This window comes from Dromaius novaehollandiae, chromosome 12 (genome assembly GCF_036370855.1).
Source record: "Dromaius novaehollandiae isolate bDroNov1 chromosome 12, bDroNov1.hap1, whole genome shotgun sequence".
Classification (NCBI taxonomy): Eukaryota; Metazoa; Chordata; class Aves; order Casuariiformes; family Dromaiidae; genus Dromaius; species Dromaius novaehollandiae.
Genome location: NC_088109.1, coordinates 11378890 through 11404727, shown reverse-complemented (window position 1 = coordinate 11404727; position 25838 = coordinate 11378890). Strand labels below are relative to the sequence as shown.

Below are 25838 nucleotides of genomic sequence, written 5' to 3'. Positions count from 1 at the left end.
ACAAAACTGATTACACTTTAAGCTTTCCTCTGGCCTAAAAATTTTCCTGGTTACACTCAGCTTGCCATTAAAAAAGAAAGGGGGGGGGGGGAGGATTTGCAGCAGAACAGCCAATTTTTGAAGTATGGAGTTCTGAAAACTTCACATGTAACCTTAGCCAAATATTGCAGCTCAGAAGAGCTGAATTTAAGGTTCGTTTTGAAAGCTTAGTTTTCCAAAATTTTATTGTATATATCAGGAAGATGTTAACTGGAAAGACTATTTGCAGTCCTAACTGACTATATCCCAATTCAGTATGCAGTTTCATGATAGTCTTATTTTTGACATTGGCTTTATAGACTGGAGTAACTTAATATCCTTAGCTGAACTGTCCAGCATATATCTGAAAATAATAAAGTTAGTATCATTTTTCTCACTTACTTTCATATAATGCCAGAAATATTCAGTTATTACTCATAAACTGAAATTAGTTATGCCACTGGAGAAATGTGAATTTACATTAGGTCCATAATTTCATCTTTGAGCTTTGTTAGGGAGCAATTGTTTGTCTCTAATGTGTTAAAAAGAAAGGGGAAGACCATTGATCACAGTAGATGGAGACAGGAACCTGTTGTGGCTACTAGGACTAGGTACTAGGAGGAACTAGGAAAACAAAGCTCCTGGGAAACTGATGGGAGGAGGAGGAAATAAGGTCTGTTAGTCAATGAATACTACATGACCAACCTTATTTATCTTTTCCTACCTGTTTTCAGGACAAGGTCTGCATATCGTGAGTGCAGTGCTTTAGTTCTGTTATTGAGTCTCCTTCCCATAGTAAATCAGTATCTGAGATGGATTAGGGAGAGAGGCTGTTTCATACTGCAAGCATCTCCTTTGTTGCTCAACTCTTTGGGTAGCTTAACGTAGACTGTTTTTACTTGGATTTCATGTATGCTGTCGATTGTTGATATATACTTGGAGTTTGGTAGACTATCTGCAGGGTTTTTTTTTCTTTTTCATTTTTTGGTTCTGCAGATTTGTGCTATAACTAAGAATAACAAAGCTGGAGGTATGTTTTCTTTGCTGTCTCTCTCTTAGATTTTATAAGTCAAGGTCGGATCAGTTTTTCAGCAAGAGATTCATATGGAGCTTTTAAGGAAGTATTTTAGAAATGGGGATATACATACATAGATGTGAGAAGTTACAGTAGCAACAAAGGGGCTTTTTCATCATGTAAGCAGGCATGATCTTCTGGACTTCTGCTTTTACGTGAGGAATGTGTAGCCAGTTCTTTCTGCTAAGACGCTACAGGTTTTTCTTCTAGACGTGTCATCCTGATGCCGAAGAACGTGGGGGGAAAAAAATGAGATTGCCCTTTTATTTTATGTCCTTCTCAACATCCTCTTCTTCAGCCGCTTCTAACAATTTGTCTCAGTAAACAGAAATTTCATCAGTGAGGTGTCTCACTGAAAATTGTATAGTAAAGAAGACTCAGGCACTTAATATTGTAGTTTTGTAGGAACCAAGGTAAAAGCTTCAAAAGAAATATGGGATATTAGAAATAACATACTGGGTTTCATATGAAATGTCAGGCTATCAACATACAGGCTTTCAAAATTAATTGTTTGTTAGCTTACAGAAATACGTACTGTAAACCATGAAAATATCTTTCTTTTCATGCAAACTGTAATTAGGGCAGTGGCGCAAATCTGTAAATTTTTAATAGTAGGCTTAATTCTGTCCAATGTTAGCTCAGCAAATTAGCAGGTGAATGGTAGAATCAGGAATGACATCAAGAATAAAGATTTTTACTTCATGGATCATATGGGACTGATGTCATTAGTTGAGGCAGGAATGAAGCAAGCTGCGAGGAGGCTGTCACACATTGCTTTTGCACATCATACTAATTGACGCTGCAATGCCAGATTAGGAATGACATAAAGGCACACAGATACAGAGTGGGTGAGACCTTATAACAGAGCTGATTAGATTACCTAATCCTACACACTGTATACCAAAAACTTTGTGGCTGGGAGCCACAAGACTCATACCTTGGAAAATCAGAAGTAGGCAGGTGGAAGATGGGCTCTTTGGGTTGTTCATCAAGAAGGAAATGATGCTACCTCTAGGTAGGCTGAGTCTGAGTTAGCCATGGAGCAGGCGTGTAACACAGTCTCATAATTTTAGCTGGTGGGGATTCAGATTACCCAGCTGTATTCCTGCTGTAAAGCACTGCTGTTAGTTGTGTCATGAAGCCTAATCTAGAGAACTGTATTTGAGCTGTCCACTAGACATGTGGCTTAGTAGCCAGCATGGCAATCCATTTCGTATACGGCCAAAGTGTGGCTCGGGATAAAAAGATCAATGGCTGTAAGTCTTAACAGGCATCTGTGTAAAGGCAGTAAAAAAAAAAAAAAAAATTCAAGCAAGCAAACTCACTATAACCAAAGAACAAAGCATTTCCTACTCTTAGAAAGCAAGAATTTAGACCTGAGGTTTAACTGAGCTAAGTCTAATGCAAAACCCATTAAAGTGAAAGGACATTTTACGGACTTCGGTGCCCTTGAATTATCCAGAACAGAAATAAAGATAAACTAATGTTTGCTGAATGTGTAAAAAGCATGGCGTTTACAAGAAAATTTATCTGGTTACAGAATGAGAAGCAGTTAACTGAGAAATCTAGCATCTTGAATATTTAATGTTCCTTCCCCAAGGAAGGAATGACAAGTTTAATTCAACATTTTGGTGGACTCTGAACCAATGGATTTAATGGGAGCTTTGCTATTGTCTTTAGTAAAGGTAGAATTAGTGTTTTAATGAAATTTAGAGGAACATTGGTTCCAGAATGAATAATGCAGATTAAAAGATGAACAGCTTCTTCCTGTTAGACAAGAAAACTGACACTTTTTGAAAGCAGTGAAATTATTATGCAAAAGCTGAAAATGTGAATTAAATTCATGGGCTGCAAAAGTAAAATGGATGCACATGGTACTATCATGTCTCAGAACTTTTAGAGTCACTCAACACATGAGTAATAATTAAATAAGGAAAGAGGGTATGCTGTAACTGCTATGCAGGGATATAGGGTCAGTCGATCAGTTACTCTTAGGTAATAAAAGACATAAAATAAGTCTGAGATTCTGATTTATATCCTTTTGGATATTAACCACCAGCTAATTCTATACTTTCTAAAGCACTATAGAAATACGTAACAGAATGAATATCTGTAACTGGAGGAAAAAACTATCAATATTATGCTTGGATCTTGGTAAGAGTCTGTGAAAGACATTTTTTTTTTTATAGAGAGGTTTTTTTTTTAGTTTTAAATCTGAATGAAAGTCTTAAACTTTTGTACCTGGAGAATAATTTGTATGAGTTTCTTTGAAATTTTTTTTCCAACATGCTACAAGAGCATATCCTGAATATGACAACAGCTTCATGATGTAAGTCACTGACCACTTGTAAAATCCCAGAATACACCCTAGAAATCGAGGCCCATAATCCAGCCAGCTGGTATCTTACTTCCCCAGGAAAGAATCCAAAATGGCAGCTGAAGTGACTTGTTTCATGAGTCGTCTGAACTGTGATGCTGTTTCTTTGGAGACAAATGTGTTTCCTGATATTTTCATGTGATCTTATATGTGATCATTGCACTTCAATAAGGTCATTAAGAATGTAATGATATGGCGTATACATACATTTTAAATTAGAGCATTGTCAGGGAAAAATGTGCATGTATTAGTACCGTGTATTGTGATTTATAGTAGGGCTCCTCTATCTACATTGCTGTATGCCGGAGGACTAAGAGTATATGTCTGTTCTTATCTATCTACTCACAGCTGTATTTAAGTGACTAATACACACTTCTATAAACAACTTGATTTATAGGCAAAGTTGGCCACTGAAAAATAAAGTCATCTCGAAGGGTAGGAAGCATGCTGTTCTTATTCAGTTTAATGGGGAGATCACAAACTTCCAGCTCCTGTTGTGTTTTCTGTTGCTCAGTACTAACCATTTTGGTCTCCATAATAACTGTCTTTTCAATTTGTAATATACTTTATTCTTTCCTGACTGTTTATTTTATTTTCATGAAACAGCCAAGAGCTTTTGGTACTTTTTCTAGTTACTATCTAGTTACTCTTTGATAGGCTTCCCTGACTTTAAGCAGAAGCATAGAGGAATTCCATGAGCATTTCTTTTTCTCTTCTGAAATCCTTGGGTGATTAAGAACTACAGCAGTGTGGCCAGGAGTGGTTTCTTCACTCTATGCAGAAGAATGACTGAGAATTTTCTTCTAAACATGAATCATGCATTTGTGTAAGCACTTTTCACCTTCAATTTTTTTTAATTGGTTCGAAGTAAATTTATACATCATTAAGGTTCTGGGGCTGAATTAGTGTACTCTGTGTGATGTAGCTGTGTGATTTTTTGATATTTGCCCAGAATGAATATTAAGCTGTGTATCATAGTTCTATGCGCTTTTTAAGCTTGTTGCCCAATAATGGCCATAAATGCCCATAGTTCTTCAGCTGTGAGAAATATTGAACAATAGTTCCTAATTCATCTTCTCTATAGCATTTATGTTCTCTCATATCTTCTTCAGTTGTGTATTTTCTGAGCTATAAAGTCCTGCTGCAAAGCTTGCCTCTTCTCATTGCAGATGGGTTTAAGAAGCTTGTCCGTCTTAGCTGGGAGACTAGGTTCTTTTCAAGTGATTTTTGGCAAGTCTTGATTGTTCTGGCTAGCAATACTTTTGTGCTAGAAAATAAGATAAACAGGTTTTATATGTATTATATATAAATAAAAATAGCCTAGAGAATTAGGGCTGGAAGGGATGTGAAGGCATCTTCTAGTGCATCCCTAGTGCTAAATGAGGATCACTTATACCTATGTTTTTCTTGAGAGACGTTTGTCTAACTTCTTATTGACCTCTATAATAACTTTGTTCGTGATTCATTATCCATAGGGATTAAAGGTTTTCTCTAATATCTTAACTAAATCTCTTTCTGTAATTTCAGACAGTTATTTTTTTGTCTTATCCATATGGGACATAGTGAGCTGATTATTTCCTCTCCTTTGTAATAGCCTGTCTGTACATCTGAAAATGCATATCATGTTGCACCTCAGTTTTCTCTTCTTGAAGCTGATAGACCCTAATTTTTTCAGTCTTACCTGTAGTTCATGTTTTCTAGTTTTCTGATTGTCTTTGTTACTTTTCTTTGTACTCTTTCCAGTTTATTCACATCTTTGAGTGGATAAAATCAGATCCAGTTCCCTGCTGAGGTCTTGCCCGTGCCAAAGAAAACAGAAGGATTACTCCTATATATACATCTTTCTGTTGTGTTTTTTTGCAACAACATGACACTGTTGACTTGTCACTTTGGTCTCCTGATACTTTCTTTAGTAGAAAAAGACCACTTCTTAGCCAGTTGTTTCCTTCCTAGACCTATATAGTTGAGTAATTCTGCCTTAGTACCGTGCTTTTATCCATGTTATGTATCATTATAATTTTTTCCAGTCTAATTTTCAAATTTGGCAAGATCTCTAAATTACATTTTTGTTTTTCATATTGGTGTCATCTGCAAATCTATAGCCTTAGTTTTTATGGTTATTAGTTTAAAAAAAAAATTGAAATTGAATAGCACATGGTCCTGTGGAAAAAAACATTTTTAAACATCTTTCCTGTTTAACAGTGAATTGTTGGTGGCTCAGAACAGTTTCCCAAATAGCTTTGCTTTTGTGTTATGTTACTTTCATCTGGACCACATTTTTCTTTATCTTCCTTATGTGAATATCTTGAGACATTTTATCAAATGTCTGCTACTCTGATCCTTCAACAAAGCCAACTACTCTGTCACAGGAAAAAAAAATTAGATTGATTTGACATAATTTCTTGCAAAGTCCATATTGATTCTTCCAGATGTTTAAAAATAATCTAGAATCTGTTTGATAATTGTTCCAGTATGTCTCAGAATCAAAACTGACTTATTTATAATTCTCTAGTCTTGTTTTTTTCTATTAAGATCAAAACTATGTTTGTCATTCCCCATTTTTTTGGGCAACAAAACTATTCTGCAAGAGTTCTCAAAAACACTTCTGTTTTCAACTACACTGAGATTTCATCAGCCACTTCTCTTCTTAGGGCAAAATTCTCTATACCTGGCTAATATTAAACATTCTGCTACCTATTTTTCTCTTCAACAAGGGGACTTTCCCTTTTTCCCTTACTGCTAGTTGTACTAGTTATTTGATCTCATGTAAAAGAGCATCAACCTTTTGGTCATCTTGGCGTAATCATTCGATAAATTTACAGATGTGTCAAAGACAGTAAGCCTAAAACAGTTTAGCTTACCTCTTTCAGCATAACTTCAGTCATTTTGTTTGCCTGTGAGTTTATTATTTATGACATTCTTTTTTAAAAGCGTTGCAAATGAAAGGAATAATGCTGTCTCCTGTACTACCAAGTGTGTGCACATTAAAAGCGTCAGTAGGGTAGTATAGAAGGCACTTCATAATTGTGATAGTTAAGGATCCCAGTGGGGTTTGATATCTACCAGCATCCAGTAACTTTAGCGCAGACAGGTGGTAAAGGATGAGGGAAATACAGTTGTAGCCTCAGGCAGATACTCAGCTAATGCAGCTGTTTCATGCATTCTGGCAACATGACTCAGTTAAAATCAAATAACATTCCTTATGCCAATATTTCTTACCTGCATATGAAACCAGTTGTCTTTCATTTTGCAAAAACATGATAATTCAAAGAGCATTTAAAAATGTACTGTTTCTCACACAGAATTTATATCTTGCAGCTGCACACTAATCCAAGTGAAATGGAGTAGAGTTTCACTTTATCAGCCAATCATAACTTTAAACTGTTTTTACAATTCATCGTACAGTTTTTAAAGCCAGATTTAAGTCTGTATATGAAAAATAGTCTACTTGATGTATGAAACCATAGATTAGTCAATACGTATTTAAAGAAGTACTTCAGTAACAACAGAAAAATGGCTTTAGAGAGTTTATGGACTAAACTCTGAATGGTACACTTGAAATGCAAGTGCTATATGCTATCAGTGCAGTTAGGAATATATGTAAAGGGTAGCTGAAAAATATGGTTAATTTGTGTTCGTATAAGCTCTGATCCTGGTACTGTTTTACAGCTGCCTTATTTAGATTATTATTCTTTTCCACATTCGAGTTTCCTATTAGACCTTTTATATCTGAGAACAGTTTTGCACCACTGGGAAGCCAGAGTGGACCTGTAGTGTCTGGGTAACACAGAATCTGTTTGCTATTCCCTTAGTTGGGATCAGAGAAGAAAACAAACCAAGAGATACCTAGTTGTAATAGCGGCTAGGGGTGCCACGTAGGGATGCTAGGAGATTATCTTTGTCCTCTGCAGAAGCTTGGCTGACAATTCAATTGCGTGTCTCTATTGAGAAAGCCACTTCTGCATCCTTGTGCCCCATTAAATGCCCTATTAGGGATTATTAAAATTAAAGAATGATTAATTCCTTATATTAGGAGGAAAGGAGGAGAACTGTCATAACACATGTGCTCAGCTGTATGTTAAAACTGACACTGGCATAGATTTGGGATTGTAGAGCCAGAGAAATGTTGCCTGCTTCATCTTCCCTGTCTGAAAGAGTCAGGAGAATCCTAAAATATTGATTAGGCCTTTGTGTCTAACAATTTTGTGCCTATACAGCTCTAGCAGGCTCCAACTGAGAAATTTATTTGTGTCAGGATTTTATTTTTTCTGTCAGGATTGTATTTTAAGAGGAAGAAAAGGATTAGAAAAACTTCTGTTGTCAATAATTTAGAATTCTATCTTTCATATCCATAATAATTTTTAACATATTTTTGGTTCTTCTGCAGCAATATTTTTATTTTATAAAGGCTTAGCCAAACTGTTTTTAATATGTGAAAAGGGCTTTACATGCTTTTAGAGAATTTTGGAAATCAGTCATGTGGCTGTATAATACAATTTACTGAATGATGACTTAATATCTCCTTTTACACAACTGATTTAAACATACTGGAAAACTTAGGTACACCCTCATGTACTATTTTGGTAACAAACTCTGAAATAGGACTTAGAAAAGACAGCATCTAGGAATAAAAGACTGATGAAGTTTTATGCCTACTTGGTCCTTTTTAAAAATTCTGTTTAATACACCAGAAATTCTGCTAATTGATGTCTGTTATATTTGTCTATTATTTTTGCTGTCATCAAGCTGCTAAACACATTACTATTCAGCATTTTTGTATGACTAACCCCTTTCCTATTTCAACTCTATTTTTTAAAAGTCACTTCCTGCTTTAACAATATTTTCTGGAAAAAAGTCAAGAATACTTAAATACCTTAAACAGGTTTTACAAGTTAACAATTCTGCTATAATTATTCTTCAGGCTACCGCTGGCTCCATGGTTTAAAGCTATCAGAGTTTACTGTTTTGTGAAAAATATGTTTTACTTTGTTTGGACATGCTTGTCATAAGTTTCTCAGTATATCATTATCCTATAAAACCTCCCACTGGCAGCGTCTGGAAGAAAAAAAATATGGTGTAAATGATGGAAGACCTAATGGCAACTTCCTGCCAGCTTTCATTCTTGAATCAACAACATTTTGTTTTTGTTTTTGCTTTTGTAAAAATATGCCACAATCTAGTCTTTCATATAAGTTTGCTAGTTTTATTTATCAGCCTAGTAGAGCATATATCCACATCTTTTACATTTCCCTATTTTTCCTCCTTTTAATTCCACGATATCTACGTTTCTGGTCGTACCACCAGTGAGTGTTTGCATACATAAATTATACACCTAGAAACACTCATCACTAGAAAATTTACTGCTTCTAATATCTTTCTCATGAACAGTTGTGTTTATTTCTGAGTTGACTTCTCTGGTAAAGACAGCAATGCTCTTAGCTTTGCTTCAGTTCTTTGTTTTTTCAAGACTTTCATTTTAGATATGGCAGTGTGTAAGGGACCATGTGGGCTTTTACTATAAGCCTGTGTTGGGCATATTAATGTGGTTTTAGTTTGTAAATGCAACCCTGAAATAATAGTGGATTGCTATCTGTTAGCTGTACTGCTTCTACCCTGCTGAAGCCAATGGCAGTAAGTGGGGGCACAATTTATCCTACTCACCAAGTATAATTGGCTTTTCTTTATTCTTTTTTCTTTGAAACCTCATTTGGATATGGGTGGGGGGGGATTGCTCCTCTTTAAGATAAGGAGCTTGCATCTTCTTTCCTATGTCCATGAAGCTTATGTTGTTCAGTGTGGGAAAGCTTAAATTTGCATTTGTAGTATTACAGCCAAATGGTAAGTTGACACTAATAATTATTATTAACATGTGTTACTCTGGATTTATAACAATGAGAATTAGTCTTTTATAATGACTAATTTTTTTCTTCTCTTGAGGTGGATTACTGAATAGCATTATATGAAGTGCCTTAAGATATATCTTGGGTCAAGCTATATTCATAGTGCAGTGCAGTAGGATCCCAGTTATTCAAACAAATTGTGCAACACTAAATTTGTCTGGATAACTCATAGTTTGTATCACAAGGAGTCACTGTCAGATGGGAAGACATGTTAACAGTTCATTAGATACAGCAGGGCAGTTTGGATAACCAGGATCATACTGTGAATGTTCAGTTTTTTGTTGACAAAATCCTTTACGCGTAGAAAGGCTATATTTCTTTTCTGTTCATTTATAGAAGGAGTCTTTAATATTATACTATCAGATGAATTTACTGAACAGATGTTATATTATAAACCATTACTTTTGATCTTTTATCATGAACAATAGATTTTAGAAAAGTGGCATGAGCACGAAAAAGACCCTAAGCTGAAAAGCCAACTTACAAGAGAATTCTTGAGGTATAGTTTTGAGTAACAAATTTGTTTCCTGGTTTTAAACAGAGTTTCTTAAAAGGAAAAAAAAAAACCCATAAATTTTAAGTGCCCAACTTTCTCCTTATGTAAGAAAATATTCAAAACACATCTTTATATATATTTGGTTATCTCTATTGTCCAGTTTCTGCATCCTTTGTCTTTGTTAGCCTAAGGAAAAGGGGCAGAGAGTACCAATGATAGCTTTGTGCCAGAGAGCAGCTGAAATAAGTGCCAGAATATTGTTCATCTTCTGAAAATTAAGATTTTATCAGGGGATAACTCATTTTGTATGCTGACATAGAAGTAATGCCACTGGAATTTTATTTTATTTTATTTCATTTTTTACTAATCATGAAAAATTGTTGTTCTCAGTATTCCTTATTCCCATCAAAATCAAGAAAAATACAACTTTCAATGAAAAAAGGCCTGCAATTATGTACCCCTTGTAGTCTAAGTGAATAAAAATTAGTGAAATCTCCTACAGTTTCTGTGTAGGTTTTACTTTGTAGAGATGTTTCCTGTGGAATTCATCTCAGTGAGGGAAAGGAATTTAGATATCCTTTATGTGATTTTGAAGGTCTTATGTATGTACCAAGAAACTGGAGAAATTAGATATTTGGGAATGGAAATTGGTGGTCTTCCAGGCAATATGGGATCTAAAAGTGCTAAATCCTTTAATAAATAAACCTTGATTCAGACTGGAATGTCTTGGCTTGATCTTAAAGGTGATATTATGAGGGACTTCTAGCTGTTGACTAGCCTCAAAGATAATTATCTGCACATTCCAATCTTGTTCTGCCATCAGCAGTGCCTGAGGTCTAAATGAAGCAAATGTTATTTCCAGTAGAAGTATATTATATTTAGACTATCCTCATATCCAAACATTTCAAGTATTATTTGCATCTTGGTGGAAATATGAAGAATAAAATAATTAAATAACTATATAACTGGCTTCTTAAAGTGCCTTATATATTTAACACAGGAGCCATGATTTTAGCCATCCTAGGTAGTTTTCTGAATATGACATTGGATGGTGTGAGAGCACAGTTAAATTTGGGGTATTTATATTTTCATTATCCTGTGGATGAAAGAGTAAGGTTTTTTTTACAGTTCTTTCCCAAACATTTTGGAGGGGAGAGCTCTTAAGACATGGTAATACGACATTGAGGATTTTGCTTGTAATGCAGATCAGATGCTCAACAAATTTCATTTACTGTAACACGTACTGGAGCTAATTTGAAAGACTGAATAGCCCACCTGAAACAGTATATATAATTTATGCATTAGAAGAATCATGTTTCAGTATCAAGGACCTTGGAATGGATGGAAATGCTCTTCTGTTTATAAAAACAGCTTATTTAATTCATAATACCTACCTGCTTAGTTAATATATAAGACATCTAAGAAATTTTGGTTTTGTTTCATATGCTTTACCTCGACAAGTGAAAGAGAAATTTGATGCTTTATAGTAATTAGTAAAATGCTGGGTATAGCAGAGTTTTCTGTGCCAAAGTTTGTGTTTGTGGGAGAAAGGTCTGTACAAAGTTGCAACAGAAAGAAAGCATTAATTTAGTGTGCTGTGAACAAACATTTGTTCATAAGCTCTCTCTAATATAGTTTTAATGTATCCTTAGTTGTGAGATTGTGTGTTCATTGGATAGGCACTTTAGAACTTAGAGAATATTTCAGATGTACAACTTGGTGTGGACATGGTCTCTGGAACCAAATCTTTCTTTGGATGAGAGGAACATAATAAAAGGTACATACAAATGAAATAACCTAACCCCGAGGAGGATTATTTTACAGAATGAACTGTGGCAAGGGTACTTCATATGAAAGATCAAGCAGACCCAAAATACAGTTCTGACTGATCTGATTGAAAGTATTTAAATGCATCATGGTCAGTTTAAGCCTCCCTGCTGAAAGTTTTGAAGTCCACTTAGCTTGTCTTCTTAAAGCCTATATATTTTGCCTGGAAATACAGTGAATAACATCAACTTGTTGATCTTTATGTTTTCTATTTATACTCTTCTGATTTTTGCCTCATGTGGGAAAGAGCCTGAGAGAATAGGTGGGAAAGCAAACTTTCAGCTGAGGAATGAAGGGTAGTTCATGTTAATTAAAGATTCTGTTACTACTTTTCCATTTTTCATCTGATTAGGAGTCGTCTTGTTCTCACCACACTCTGCCAAATGTATGTGCAATTTAGGAAGTGCAATTTAGGAAGCCAGAAAGCTCTGTCTAAATGTTAACAGCTTCTTGAAGAATATTGTTCTTCAATATTTATTCTAGCAGAAGACGAAAACTACTTGTAATCCCTAAGAAAAGCTGCCTTTCTGCAGTTGTTGCATGTTGCACCTATAACCCATACACAGGCTGAGCAATGATTTTGAAAACCAAGGAAATAGTTGCTGGGAAATCAATCAAGTCCTGTAGGGAAGTTCTGTTAGAATATTTCAACTGTCACATCTTTGGGCCTAGAAGGTAATAAGGCTAAGACTAAAAGCACCACTTAGTTAAGCGACTCTATTAAGCAGAAGTTCACAGTTGAAGCACTCCAAGAAGAATAAGAAAAATATTCTAATATAGCCTAGACCAGCAGTTTGAGAAGATGATGTGGAAGAGGGAGACTTGGTTCAGCAAATTCTGGTAGCTTGCTGAGCTGCCTCTGTGATAGATCTATCAGAAGCTGAAAAAGGACTAGAATAGACCGAGAAAATTGAATTGCAGAGTACTCTACAGGGGAAGTACTTGTGCACAGTTATCAGAGTGAAGAAGTAACTGAATTTGAAGAACAGGAGAGCTAACTGCCATTTTTTGTTGCCTTTTTTATTATTTTCTTGCTCCTGGTGGATGTTGTGATAATATAAGCGATTTGGGATATTACACATGATGAGATGAATGGCAGTGTAATTTTTATAACCTTCTTCCCCTCCTCCCCCCTTTTTTTAATCTAGCAAAACAAAATATGTCACTCGGTAGAAATACATTGCCAAACGACTGTTTGACTGGTACATTGTTAACTGCATGAGGGCAAGCAAAAAAACAGAGCAAAAAAGGCTAACTCTGAGTTACAGTATTTGCATCCTTTTGCTTGGGCCAAGCCCTCACACACTGGTGTGGCAGAACTGAAATCCTTGTGTTCGTTGTAGGTGATGTGATAGTTTCGGTGACAGCTTTTTTTTGTTGTTGTTGTTGTTGACTGGAAATGAGTAAGTTATTCAGCATCTTTGTTTTTCCAGCACTGTTTTTATTCATTGAACTGCTGCTCTCTTTCACAAACAGAAGGTGATGAGTTTTCCAGGAGCTAATTTTGAGTAAAACCATTGTTAATACCTCTTTGCTTCCTCCTCCTTCCTTCAAAGAGTGATTGAGGAAAATTTTGTGATTTCGAAAGAATAGTGTTTCTTTGGCTCCTCCCACCTGATTTTCTTCTCCCATCTCCATGATCGTACTGAGTCTTTCCTACGTAGTTTGATTCCTGCAGGGGTGTGTGTGTGTGTGTGTGTGTGTGTGTGTGTGTGTGTGTGTGTAATTCTGCTCGTTCTGTCTTTCTCTTTGCAAATTTGCTGGGCAGTGCTGCATGCTCTCTCTGCACTCCTGCCCATGCTGTTTCCGTAAAGGATCTGTTTAGCTGCTGCGGTTTGCTCGGGGGTGACGCCTGCAGCGTTGGGAGGCATCCACGGGCTCCGTTACTGCCTTCTGCGTTTCTGCTGGGTGCCTGCAGCCCTGCGCGTGGAGGCAGCAGGCGGGACAAGCACGCTCACATCTGGCTCCCCTTTTGCACAAGTAGTATTTCCCTGGACGGCTGCTGAGTTCCTCCCACGGGATTTGGGGGAGGCGCTGTGATGTGCGAGAGGCTTATCCAGGTTGCTGCATAGTTGGTGTGGGGATAGTTTCACAAAGTGGGATCTCCTATTTGGGACGGTTTTCTGTTCGGCACTCTTAAAATTCGACAAACTGATTGTAAACTGCCTTCACAGAGGAATTCGTGCAGAGAGATTTTGGGTCGATAGTTGTGCTTCGTCGTGGGATCGTTCCTAGCTTATCTTGTGTTCATAACGGAGTCCAGTCGCCAGGCGTTTTGTCCTCTCCAGCAGGCCTCCCCAGCTGCCCTGCGTTCTGTCCTGTTCTGCAGAGACTCAGGAGCACTTCGGTTTTGATCCTGTTGACTGGTCTCTTCCTGAGCTGACCCTCCGGAGCAGTTCTTTGTTTTATTATTTGTTTGTACGAAAGATTCCCTTCTAAGGAACCTTTTTGCCCCACTAACAGAAAAAATACCAGAAATGACACCGAATAGGTAACAGCTTCTAGCGCTCTAGTGCAGCGTATTTGGCGTGTAGGCACAGGGCTCCTAGTGGCAGCCCTTGGGCTGCTTGTGTTTGTGTTGGGCCTGAAACAACCTGGGGGACGGTTTGGAGTTCTGCTCCATTTCTTCTCCCATTCTCCACTTCTGGCTCTAGATAAATTTGAATAAAAGTTTAACTAAACTATTAGTTACCATAGTAAGTATTAACATGTTTCTTGATAGGAGTGATTTGCGAATGGGTGTGCCGCAGCCAGACCTTGACTCTTTAAGGAAAGTCATGGTATGGCTGTAGATTTTTAAAGTTATTTATATAGGGATTATTGTATTATGTGCAGTAGCAATTGCTTTATTTTAATTTTTAAGCATGTAGCATGTCCATGTGTCACTGAGACTTTCATGCCAGGCCTGTAAAATAGCAAAAATGCCATATAATTAAGTAAACAGAAAAAGCACGCCTGCTTTAAACAAGAATGCAGATTCAGCTTTATTAGGTATCCAGTACTCAAACAAATTTATTTTTAAAAGTTGCAGTACTAAAGATGATACCGAATTTCCTTGATACAGAAACTATGCCTTGTTACCAATTGCATGAACCTTTTTATTTTTCTTTATGCATATTACTATTCTTTAATTCGTATAAAAACTAGATCGGAAATCTTATTTTCCAAATGTTTTCATGTAAAATTATCCAAGTATTTTCATGCACTAACATAAATTTAATAATACTTGTTATTACACAATATGTAAGCACATTGCAGTATGTGGAGAAACTCTCTAATGCATCTGAACTATCTGTTTGCAGTAAAACTTTATACATACCATGTGAGTCCCTGATGATGCCTGTGGAAATATTCTAAGGGAGAAGTGTTTCTAACTTTAATAATATATTGGGATTATGGATTAAAAACAGTGGGGAAGTAGCTTTGTGCAGTGTAACCTAACAAGTGTGCTAAGAATCAGCTTTTGGCAAGAAAACTCCCAGTTTGCCCTCTCTCCCTGAAGTTGACCTGGTGGATGAAATAGTAGATGTGTGTATGATTCTAGGCATGCCTTCTCCAAAGATCAACATTTGTACACACTTTAGTCACCTTTTATACGCAGTGCTATTGACATTAACCAGAGAGGCTGGTCTGACAGCACTGTACTTTAACACCAGCTAAAGAGTTGCTCTGCTCTACTTGCATGGTTTATCTAAAAAGACTCAACACTGAAATCACACAGTGTAATCGTTTTCAGTCAAAAAGACTTCTCTTCTAGATACAATATCCTGTAGGACAATTCAGTGTCCTACTGAAATGAACAGACGTTCAATAGTTAATTCAGTTACGTATTTTTTATACTTCTGGAAACACTAGGCTGAACTCTGTAATTTATCAATATATTACTTCTAAATCTGCTTTCATTTGCACAACTATAAAATGCCTTTAATGCTACTTTTGTAATTAGGTTTGCAGAGTATCAAACAAGTGTAAGAACAGAATTGAGGCCACCAGTCATTCACAGTATCACAGACTTGCTCAAGTGAGGCTCAGTGGAAAAAGAGAGGAAAGCAGTAAGATATATCATTATATGCATTGGAAGTCCAGATAATGAATCCAAGAAATACACTGTTGCAGTCCTCTATTTTATTGAACTACTGAGGTTTAGAATAAAAGGTTATGGAAGTTCTAATTGCCAAAATCAAGGAAGTTAATCTTTTCAATCTATTTCCCAGAACTGTCTGGAAAATCCTACATAAACCTAATAAAGACCAATAAATTACTAATCATTCTACATAGGATATATATATATTCCATCTAAACTGTAGGAATGTATGGAAAGGCCACAGTTTCCACTAAATTCTAGATTTTTTTCCTCTATGGGGATGGACATGTATCACCATCATAAAGCCATACTAATATCAATTAACACAATTGCTAGGCGGAATGGAACAGCCAGTAAGTAAATGTTAAGGAAATTGAAGTACCTCCTTTCTCTGACTGTGGTCCCTACAAGTCTAGATGGGAAATTTGTAATATATCTATATGGTCTCTCTTTAATTGAATAAAACTAAGCCATATGTATTATCGATATATCACTTAGCAAAAGCATTAAAATATTTTAAAGCCTGCTTTATGTAATTAAGTAATCTCAATAAGGTTCTGATTTCAGATACTGCAGGATGGTATACCGCTTGATAATTGTGTTCCTATGGCAATGGCAAACCATGTCATGAGGATTGCTCTTGCAACATTTGCAGTAATTTGCGCCATGCTACCACTGCATTGCTGGGTGATGTCACTGGGCTCTACTTGCCTAGTCTGTTAAGATCCAAAACCCCAAACTGAACTGTTATCCTGGATTTTATAAATCTTCTGCTTACTTTTCTGTCAAAACATTCACTGAGGATGTTTGTTTCAAAGCTTATTTATGTTCTAGAGTACAGTTACATTTTTCTTCTCTGTCCATATCCAAAATTGTATGAAACACGTGTCTGATTTCTCTGTTTAGAAAGGTTCAGGAACAACGTAACTATACCACTTCCATTAGAACTGTTTCCTGGGTTTAAAAGCTTTGATGGAAAGAAGTCAGAGGTGAAGAATTTGGCTATGGATGAGAAATGGGATGGGAAGAAAGTGAAGGGGAGGGCGACAAAGAGTGTGTTTTGATGTCTTGCAAAGCTCAGTATGGCACTTTGCTACGTCTGCTCCCTTCTGTGGAAAACACGTTTGCAGTGAAACCGTGTAGGCAGTTGTACACAGGAGAAATTCCCATTAGAAACAGAAGGAAACAAGGTATTTACAAGCTGTGTTGCAGGACAGCATTGGCAATTTTAAGAGCAGTAGGTCCATATGACTTGCGTTGGACCTCCTGTAGGTGTGCAATTGATTGAGTTGTGCGGTTGAATCGTCCCGTGCGCGGCCAACAGCCGCTGGCACAGCCCCCCGGGATGCCTGGCATGCCGTCCATCCTTATGGAAAGCAGCAGGCAATCCATTACTGTAAAGAGCGGAAGTCTACTGCCTGAATCAGAAGAGCTGGTAAGTGGATATTTGTGTGTACAAATCCATTTTTAAAAATCTCTTCTTATCTAAATCTGTTTGAAATCTGGCCTTTCCATTTTTGCAATCTCATGCATAATCATGGGGAAAAACAAATATCGTTTTTATTAAATATTCGCAAAGCTGGAGAAAACTGAATTTTTTGAAGTGTGTAACTTCTTGGAAAAAAACAATTCTCTTGCAAATGGAGAAAAGAAAGGACCTTTGGGGGGGAGGAAAAAAGGTTGGATTTTTACACTGACTGCCTTCTCGTTAAACAAATACAACCCATAAACTGTACTGGGTGAATGTTACAAAGCCTGTTAAACCTTTTTTTTTAAATTTATTTGTAACGGTTGATATTCTTGTATGAAAGAAAAGTGAAGAAACTGTAAAAAACTAGTAGGATTTATCGATGTGAATTTTACTATGTAAAATTCAAAGATGACCTATGTGTACTAACATAACCTTAAGTTTTAAATTAAAGTGGGTATGGAGTTGTCGTATGGCTACCAATACTTGAAAAAGTCAGCAAGGGAAATCCAAAACTTCTGTATTTATCACTAATATTGTTGTTAAAATGAAGCGCCAACCCTTTAAAGATAGTATTACTAATTATACTAATCTTGATGGTTGGAAAGTTGCCAGCTCTTCGTCATCCTGCAGAAATATATCATACTTGAACTGAAAAAAACATGCTGTTGTCCCTCCCCCTCCTTATTCCCACAAACTGGAACTGTATTATGTTAGCGTGAGTTGTGCTGAGCCGAATCCAATCTGGAATTAAGAATGCTCCAGGGCATTTTTAATAAACTGTCATTCATTTGAACTCTAACTTGCTTTAATTTGCGGAATCTGGTAATGCAGATGTCTCCTTCTTCCACGTTCATTCCTTTCTTCTTTTCTTATCTTGGTGTGAAACAGTGCTGATTGGACTTGGAGATGTGAAGCTGCAGAAGTAGTTAGAAAGTGTTCATTTGAAAGAGACACCAAGCTGAGGATGAGAATGGTGATAGTTTGGTTTGCCAGTTTCCTGCCATTCTGAAATGTAAACTCAAATTCAGGTGTTGACAGAGTTTAGTCAAATCCTTGGAGTGCTGAAGGCAGTTAAGCTTTCTGAAAGTATATATTAAAAAAAGGTGTTTATTACAAAATTCAAATGATAAAACGCGGCTGCTGTCTTTCAAAAAGGGAAAAAGCCAGCTAATGTATTCAGGGCACAGAGTACTTCTCTAAGAAGAACTTTGTATCCAGTGAGACTCTCACAATAAACTCTGCCAAAACATCGATGCGTATTAACTCGTCAGCTAATACTTAAAATGGCCAGGTTTGTGCACAGAAGTAATGAGACCAACAGATAGAGCGGGGAGAACACAGCGGGCTTGGCGGCTCTTGCTCGGGGCGGGGCGCAGCCCCCTCCAGCCCCCGCGCAGGGGTGTCCGGCCGCACGCGTCAGCTGCCCGAGGGGCGTCGCTGCCAGCGGAGCGGCTGCGGGCAGGACGGGGGCAAGTGCAAACCGTAGAGAGGAGGAGGTCTGGCAGGATGAGTTTAGCGTTGCCTGCACAATGACAATGCCTGCGCTAACTTCAGCACGTGAAGTAATTTAAAATGCTGCCTGGATTTTAGAGTGTGTTACTGATAAGCAGTAATTAATTTGAGAGACTTCTGTATTTGTGTCTTAATGGAGCATGTGCAATAATTAAGGTAAAACAGTTGCTTCAGTTTGGAAGGAAAGTGGCTGGTTGAGGTATCACAGGTAATAAATATAACCATGAATACAAACTGTATCTTGATCTTTTGTACAATGATATAAAAATGATGTAAAGGTGCTCCTTGGCCAGTATTGAACTGATCCCTCAATAGGGCGGTCAGTTCAATGCCTGGACAGGGGAGGAAATGAAAAACTGAGAGGCCGGATCATGACAATGGTCTGGAGAGGAAAGGACTCCTGGATGCATGTTCTTCTCTACGTGCGTGGGCCCTAAATGCACCAAAAGAAGCATTTGCCATAGCTCAGAAAGCTAAAGTTTTGCTCCAGTAGTACTGGATTTATCTCCATTCCTTAGAGGAGGACTAAAAGATGTCATAAAGCACCTTTTATCCTTCATATATTCTGCCATTATTTAATTCTAATATCAAGGAAGAAAATACGCACTTACTCAGGAATTTGGTTTATTTTACACAGCCTTTTCCCCTAAACTTTTATATCTAGATAGAATTACCTTCAATGCTTGAAGTTAATTTTACATTGTAATATAGGTACTACAGCTATATAATAAACATGTAGGTAAGGTGGTTGTATGTGTAACTTCAGCATTACCTATTTAGATTTGATAATAAAATCTTTGATAATAAGGTATTTGAAAATCAGTTTCTTTATAAATACCTTCCAGTCAAGTTCTGCTGCTGTAGGTGTTGCTGAGACAGTTAACTGGGAAAACATACAACTCTGAACTTGGGTCATATTCAAAAAGTGAAGAAAGAACCAGCTGGCAAATATTGTGTTGAAAATGTAAATGAAAGTGTAACTTTCAAGTCTACACATGTTAATGATTTGTGGTTTGAAAAGGTTTTTATATTTAAATTTTTAAAGTTTTTTTTTCATCTTTCTTAAAATCTGGTCACTTTTGCCTGGTAATATGTGAATATTAAAGTACTTTAACAAATCCACAGCTTTGATTTTCACAAGTGTTTAATTCCTTTAAATGCTGTAAAATAGAGCTGATGTTCTATGTAAGAAATTAGGTGAGCATTCAGTCAGTCAACAGGGTAGATACTAAATTTGGCTGAGCCTGAAGGAAAAGGAGGAGGATGGTACTAAAGGTACAAAAGTGGTGCTGTTCTGCCTTTTTAGGTCCTCATCTGCCACGCAAATCTGCAAGTGCAGAGTGACGTGAGAGACTGTCTTGAAACAAGAGTCTGTATGAATGAATGAATGACTTAGCAGTCTTGAATCCTCGCTACTGTTTCCATTAATGTACGCTCCCTGGAATTAAGTAGCAGTCTGGAGTCTTTACTATATGGTTTTCAGCAGAAACTCTGTGCAGTTTTTAATAAACAAGAGGATGAAATTAAGAAATAGCCCAAGAAAGCGGGGAGAAACATTATATTTGAGTAGTTGAGGCTTGTCCTTGCTGGAGACAGCATTGTGTTTGTGTGTATTAAATAAAAAATGAGCTAGCTGCTGTATTAGAAACTGAGTATATTTTTAAAGAAATACGATCTATCTCCTACTGTGGGTTTTTTCTTTTTCTTTTTTTTTTTCTTTTTTCTTTTTTTTTTTTGTGATGCAAGTGCAAATGCAGCTTTTTTATTATTCATTTCCCTCTACTGTATTTTCTCTTAGCTACTTTTACTGTGAAAGGGCCCTGGATAGCCATTTTTTCAAAGTTAGCTATAGCCCTCATCTTTCTTCAGGGTCTGCTTTAGTGGAATCTTGCACCTGCACAGAGTGTAGGGCACGGCTGGCAGGCCTTGCTGTTTCACTTACACCAGTATGACACCAACTTTCCTTCCTGAGTGGAAGAGTAAGACAGTACTGAGAAGATCAGTACTTTAAACGTATTGGTAATTCCGATTCTGCCCTGGTGAAATATAGCAACTTAGGTACTAGGTGTATCCAACATGTTGCGGTATCCGTTGATCTTGCTAGCGTGTTTATGAAGACTGCAGCTGCAGCTGGGGTACAGCGATAAGTAATCTGTGTATCATTTTCAAACAGGGTGTGTGTCTGCTCATTATAATTTGATAGAGATTGTGTTATTAATTTTGCTTTACTGAACCTGTTATGTGAGAGGCAAGCAAAGCAATGTGTGTTCAACTTAAAACAAAAATAAGTGGTTTATAAACACCGATTGCATGTGAGTAGGGTTTAGATAACAGAAGGGGGTAAGCAACAATTAAGCATGGACTTGGGGGAAAACATCTTACTGTCTTTGTAGACATGCTTATGATATGATCACAGCTGAATATTGTCAGACTTTGTCACTAGTGAAAGTGCACACTTTTCAATGACTTGTGTAATGTAGACAACATGCTATAAAAAGAAGCATTTAGATTGGATATATTCTAGTTGTTCCTTCTCTCTCCCATTTCGTTTTACTTAGATGTTCTTCCCCAAATCCTGGCTAATTTATAAAATGTTAATATTTGGACAAAGGCAGTGAGAAAAATACAGGAAGTATGGCATTCATTATTTAGATCACTATATCTCCTAAAGGTAAATGAATTCTGTGTTGTATACTTGCACCTTTTAATATAAACTGTATCATTTCAATGTTTGTGCAAGAATGGGGAAATCACACTGAGGTGTCCTGGTCAGCAGAGGCTACTCATGACCCTCTGGTTCTTTGAATGTAGTGGAATGTAGTGACTCACCTCACAAGCAAATTTTGCTGCTACCAGACAGGTGTCATATGGAGTCTCCATTCTTATTTTGTTCTTTAAATAATGTGATACAATATGACAGACACTTTTTTTACTTCTGAATCGTATTTTCTGAAAACATGGAGGTTTTCTGAATTCCTGCAATAAGCAATTTACCCTAAATCCAGCTGATATTTACCAGTGCCAAAGAAAGATTGGTATCACCCTAATTTTCCTATATTTCATACTTCAGAAATTCTCGCAGTTGTCCTGAGGAAAATAACTTGGTTGTTTTCTTAGAGCAATAGCAGACAAATCCAGTGCAGAAACTTAGGACAATTTAGGTTAGCGTGGACAACTGAATGTTGTGTAGTCCACGCCCCTGCTCAGAGCAGGGATAACTTCAAAGTTAGATCAGCATCTCCAGGTTTTCTTTCCAAGATTTGAAAATTCCCAGGCATGGAGAATCTACAGCCTATCTGGACAACTTGGGCCAGCACAGAAGGCTGTGTATGTTTTTGATGAAAAGTATTTGGAGCTCATGATCAATTTTATATTAAAATACATATCTGTATCTGCATCTAAAATTTGTGAAATTGCTATCATAATGAGTTACTACCATTCTGTGTTTCAATAATGTAAGTGATGTAAGAAATATTTATGAATTGTGGCTGTACATGGCAGTGGCCCAGGTTAAATAGCTTTTTGGCAATCTGTGTCAGTTCTGGTTTGTATAAATGTTGCTCATTGCTAGATGGATTCATGAAAACATTAAGCTTTTTTTTAAGTTTGTATTTTAAAAACAATTAAAACAGGAATGGATTTTAACAGCTGTTTACTTAAAATAATTCAGTGGGTTTTTTTCCCTGTATTTGCCTCAAGATTTACTTCTTGTGGAGAACATGGAGTTTAAAAAGTTCTCTCACTTTTAGGTGGAAGAACTGATGAATGCACTGGAAAAGACTAGACAAGAGTTAGATTCTACCAAAGCCCGTCTTGCCTCAACACAGCAGTCTTTGGCTGAGAAGGAAGCACATCTGGCTAACCTAAGAATAGAGCGGAGAAAACAGCTTGAAGAAATTCTAGAAATGAAGTGAGTACACTTATTTCTCTAATTTCTAGGAAAATTAAAATTATTTGTTGCAAGAAGAGTTTTTTTCTATAAATATTTTTTTCTATATATAAAAATATACTTAAGTCTGAATTTCATGACTTGTAATGGTTGTAAAATGTAATTGTTAAATTCCTCTTAACATATAGAAGTGTAAAAGTCTTCATTTTAAAAGTAGTCAATAATTGATGTGCTAAGAATTTTTTGAAAGCTGTTCTTTGTTAAATGCAAGTAAAATATCAGCACAGCATCACTTTCATGGGAAACAGGGTCTAAGGCCCCATCTTTCTTTGAGAACACTGTGTTGGAGTTTCAGTGAGTGACAAATGCAAGGAAAGGGATTTACTCACTTTGTATAGATGGTACAAAGTCTGTTGAAATTAGTTGGTTATAGAAAAAAACTTATTAGTCATTATTGCTATTTATAATCATACAGAACAGAAGAAGGAAGACAGGCCTATAATTTAAGTCTAACTTCCCACAATAAATGAAAGCATCTGTAATTATACCAGGTTAAAGCTGTGACACAATCTTTGAAATCAGTGTTTGCCAAAAAAAGAGTTAATCTGTTAGGACTTGGCTAGGCTGATAAGTGTGTAGTTAACATTCACCAAAGAAAATCGAGTTGTAATTTTGAGACTGTTTTGTTGGGGGAAAGTAAAAAAACCCACTTAAGCCGTGTGTAACTTCAGCTAAGTTATTGTAAAGATCTTCACACTTTAAGGTAAATACTCAGAAAAATTATTTAATACTTTTACTATAAATAAGACAACGTGGCAAATGGTGATATATGCTTAATACAGTTTTATAAAAGCAGATTTTAAGAATGTCTACTATGTAATACAGGTGCAACGTTATAAATACCTGTAATCTAAAGAGGAATGCTGTTTTCATTGAAGTCAAAAGAACTTTGCTTTTGACTTTAAGGTGATTTATATCTAGGTATACAGAAAAATGGAAACACATACGCAAATTCATACTTCGTAGTAGTGAGCATGTGATTTTGTATCTGATTAGAGATATATTTTATTTAGTTTTCTGATTTTTTTGTATATGTAGATATTGATTCAGCTATTATAAATCAGATGGTCACTGCTACTGTATCTCATGAAGTCATCTATTTTCTTAGTGCTTTGGTCTCTTTATTTGAGTGCTTTGTCGTAATGGTAAGAATGGTTCTTTTTTTTCCCTATAAGTGATCATAATTAGCAATTGTTGGGTAATACAGAAAGAAGAAAAAAAAAAAGGCAGTACCTTTCGTTCTGTTACTATGACTTTTTTGGTTGGGTATGCAGAATCTCCTGGATATTGAAGAGCTGCATAAGGCATGTGTCTTCAGTTTGGGAGGTGAGCTTGGCAAAAGCTAGATGAAATTGATTTTTTTCTTCTTTTGATAAAAATGTGTTCCATTCTATGAGTAAAGGACTGAGTAGACTGTTCTGATGGTGAAAGATCCAGCTATCAAAGTTCCAGGTTAGGAAGATTTGAAAGTTAAAATGAGATATAAGGATATAGAGTGATTTTACTGACAGTAAAAATTACTAATAAAAAGGAAATATTTTTGCTTGTTAGATATTTTCTTTATTTGTGTATTCATTAGTGTTGTTCCTTCTGTTTTGTTTGTAAAAGACTACTTTCTTGCATATTTTTGTTTTACTTTTTGCCTTTGGTTTCTTAATTGCTAATCTGTTAGGTCTGTAAGTACATATAACTTTTTCTTCCATCACCTTTTTTTCTGTGTTCCAGAAAAGCAATTTTCATAAACATTTTTCATTTTAAATGCTAAAATGAGCTCCAATTTGTTTGAAAATCTACAAAGTTAACAACCCGTGTAACCTGAAATAGTAAACCACTATAAATTACAATGCATACGTCATCCTGCCTAGGTAGGAGAGGGTTACCTAGCCACCCTCCTCTCCTAGGTAGCTTTTACAGCTACCTAGCCCTGTGCTGTTACTTGTAAGAGCCTGATGCTCTAACTCACATGTATAGATGAGCCCCACTGAAGTCTGTGAACTCAGCTAATCACTTAGTTGGGATTAGAGCTCACTTTCATTTAAAAAAATGATATACACTATTTTTAATTACATGCTAACTTTTTAATTTCTGTGAAATGTGTAAAAAAGAGTTCATACTGGAGAAAGAACATCAAAGTGTAGTCCTACCCTGAAAAAGAGCTTTGGTCGCTAGTGCGGTGTTCATGGAGTTAACTAATATGTTTGAGCGATATCCTAATGGTTGCATAAGTTTATTTGTAATGTGTTGATCAGAACTTTTGCTTGTGGTAAGTGTGATGGAAATAACCAAGTACGGCTTTCAGAGTTCAGGATGAGTTTTGCTGATCCTAGGAGACACAAAATCGAGTTAATGAATGCAATTGTATTTAAAACACATAGCACAATATTACTAAACAGAATAAATAATAAGATTAGTGGCAGAAATTTGTACGATTGTATTTACTTTTTGCCTCTTTTTAGTTATTGCCTCTAAAACAACCTTAGTACTGCATCAAAGAAGCAAAAAATGAACACTTTTTTTTTCATTTGTGAATAAAAAGGGTTACATGACTGCTGCTATAAATAGGAATGTCTAAATCAATGTATGTCTTAATTTTAAATTTACTAGATTGTTTATTTAATTTAATAAAACATATTAAACAGCATAAACTAGTAGATATATCTGTATTGGTAAATATCTTGTATACATAATTCAGAAATTTAGTACTGTAATTTAATTTTTGAAATTACTCACTGAAATAAGTGCATGTCAAACAAGCTTTATAAAACTTCTGCATTGCAACAGAACATTATAAATATGGCATTAAATTATTTTTATGAATATGGTGTTCTCAAAAGTAGATTGTAGAAGCTAGCCAAGACCCAGACATCTGCTGACAGAATAAGGACAATTCTGCATAGTAGTAATATACTAAAATAGTATTTCTTCATCTGGCTTCCCTCTGATATTTTAAGATAATTTATTAATTGGCAACCATGACCCTAACTTCTATTTATCATTTTATTATTTAATGCTGAGCGATTACAGTTTTTGACTGCTGGCTTCCAGTCAAATAGGCATGAACTGTGTGTTTAAGAGCATTCATGATGATTTCCTATGCTTATATAATGTTCAAGTTCGAAACATAACTCT

The 25838-nt window shown here is 36.2% G+C and overlaps 1 protein-coding gene across 2 annotated transcripts in view; it reads left to right on the top strand.

The window, feature by feature from the left end:
- ERC2 (ELKS/RAB6-interacting/CAST family member 2) overlaps positions 1 to 25838 on the top strand; it is a 492995-nt gene that overhangs the window by 289394 nt on the left and 177763 nt on the right. For both annotated transcript variants that reach the window (XM_064518915.1, XM_064518916.1), the window contains exon 15: positions 22510 to 22670. In XM_064518915.1, the coding sequence (XP_064374985.1) occupies positions 22510 to 22670 (161 nt within the window). The remainder of the gene's footprint in view (positions 1 to 22509; positions 22671 to 25838) is intronic.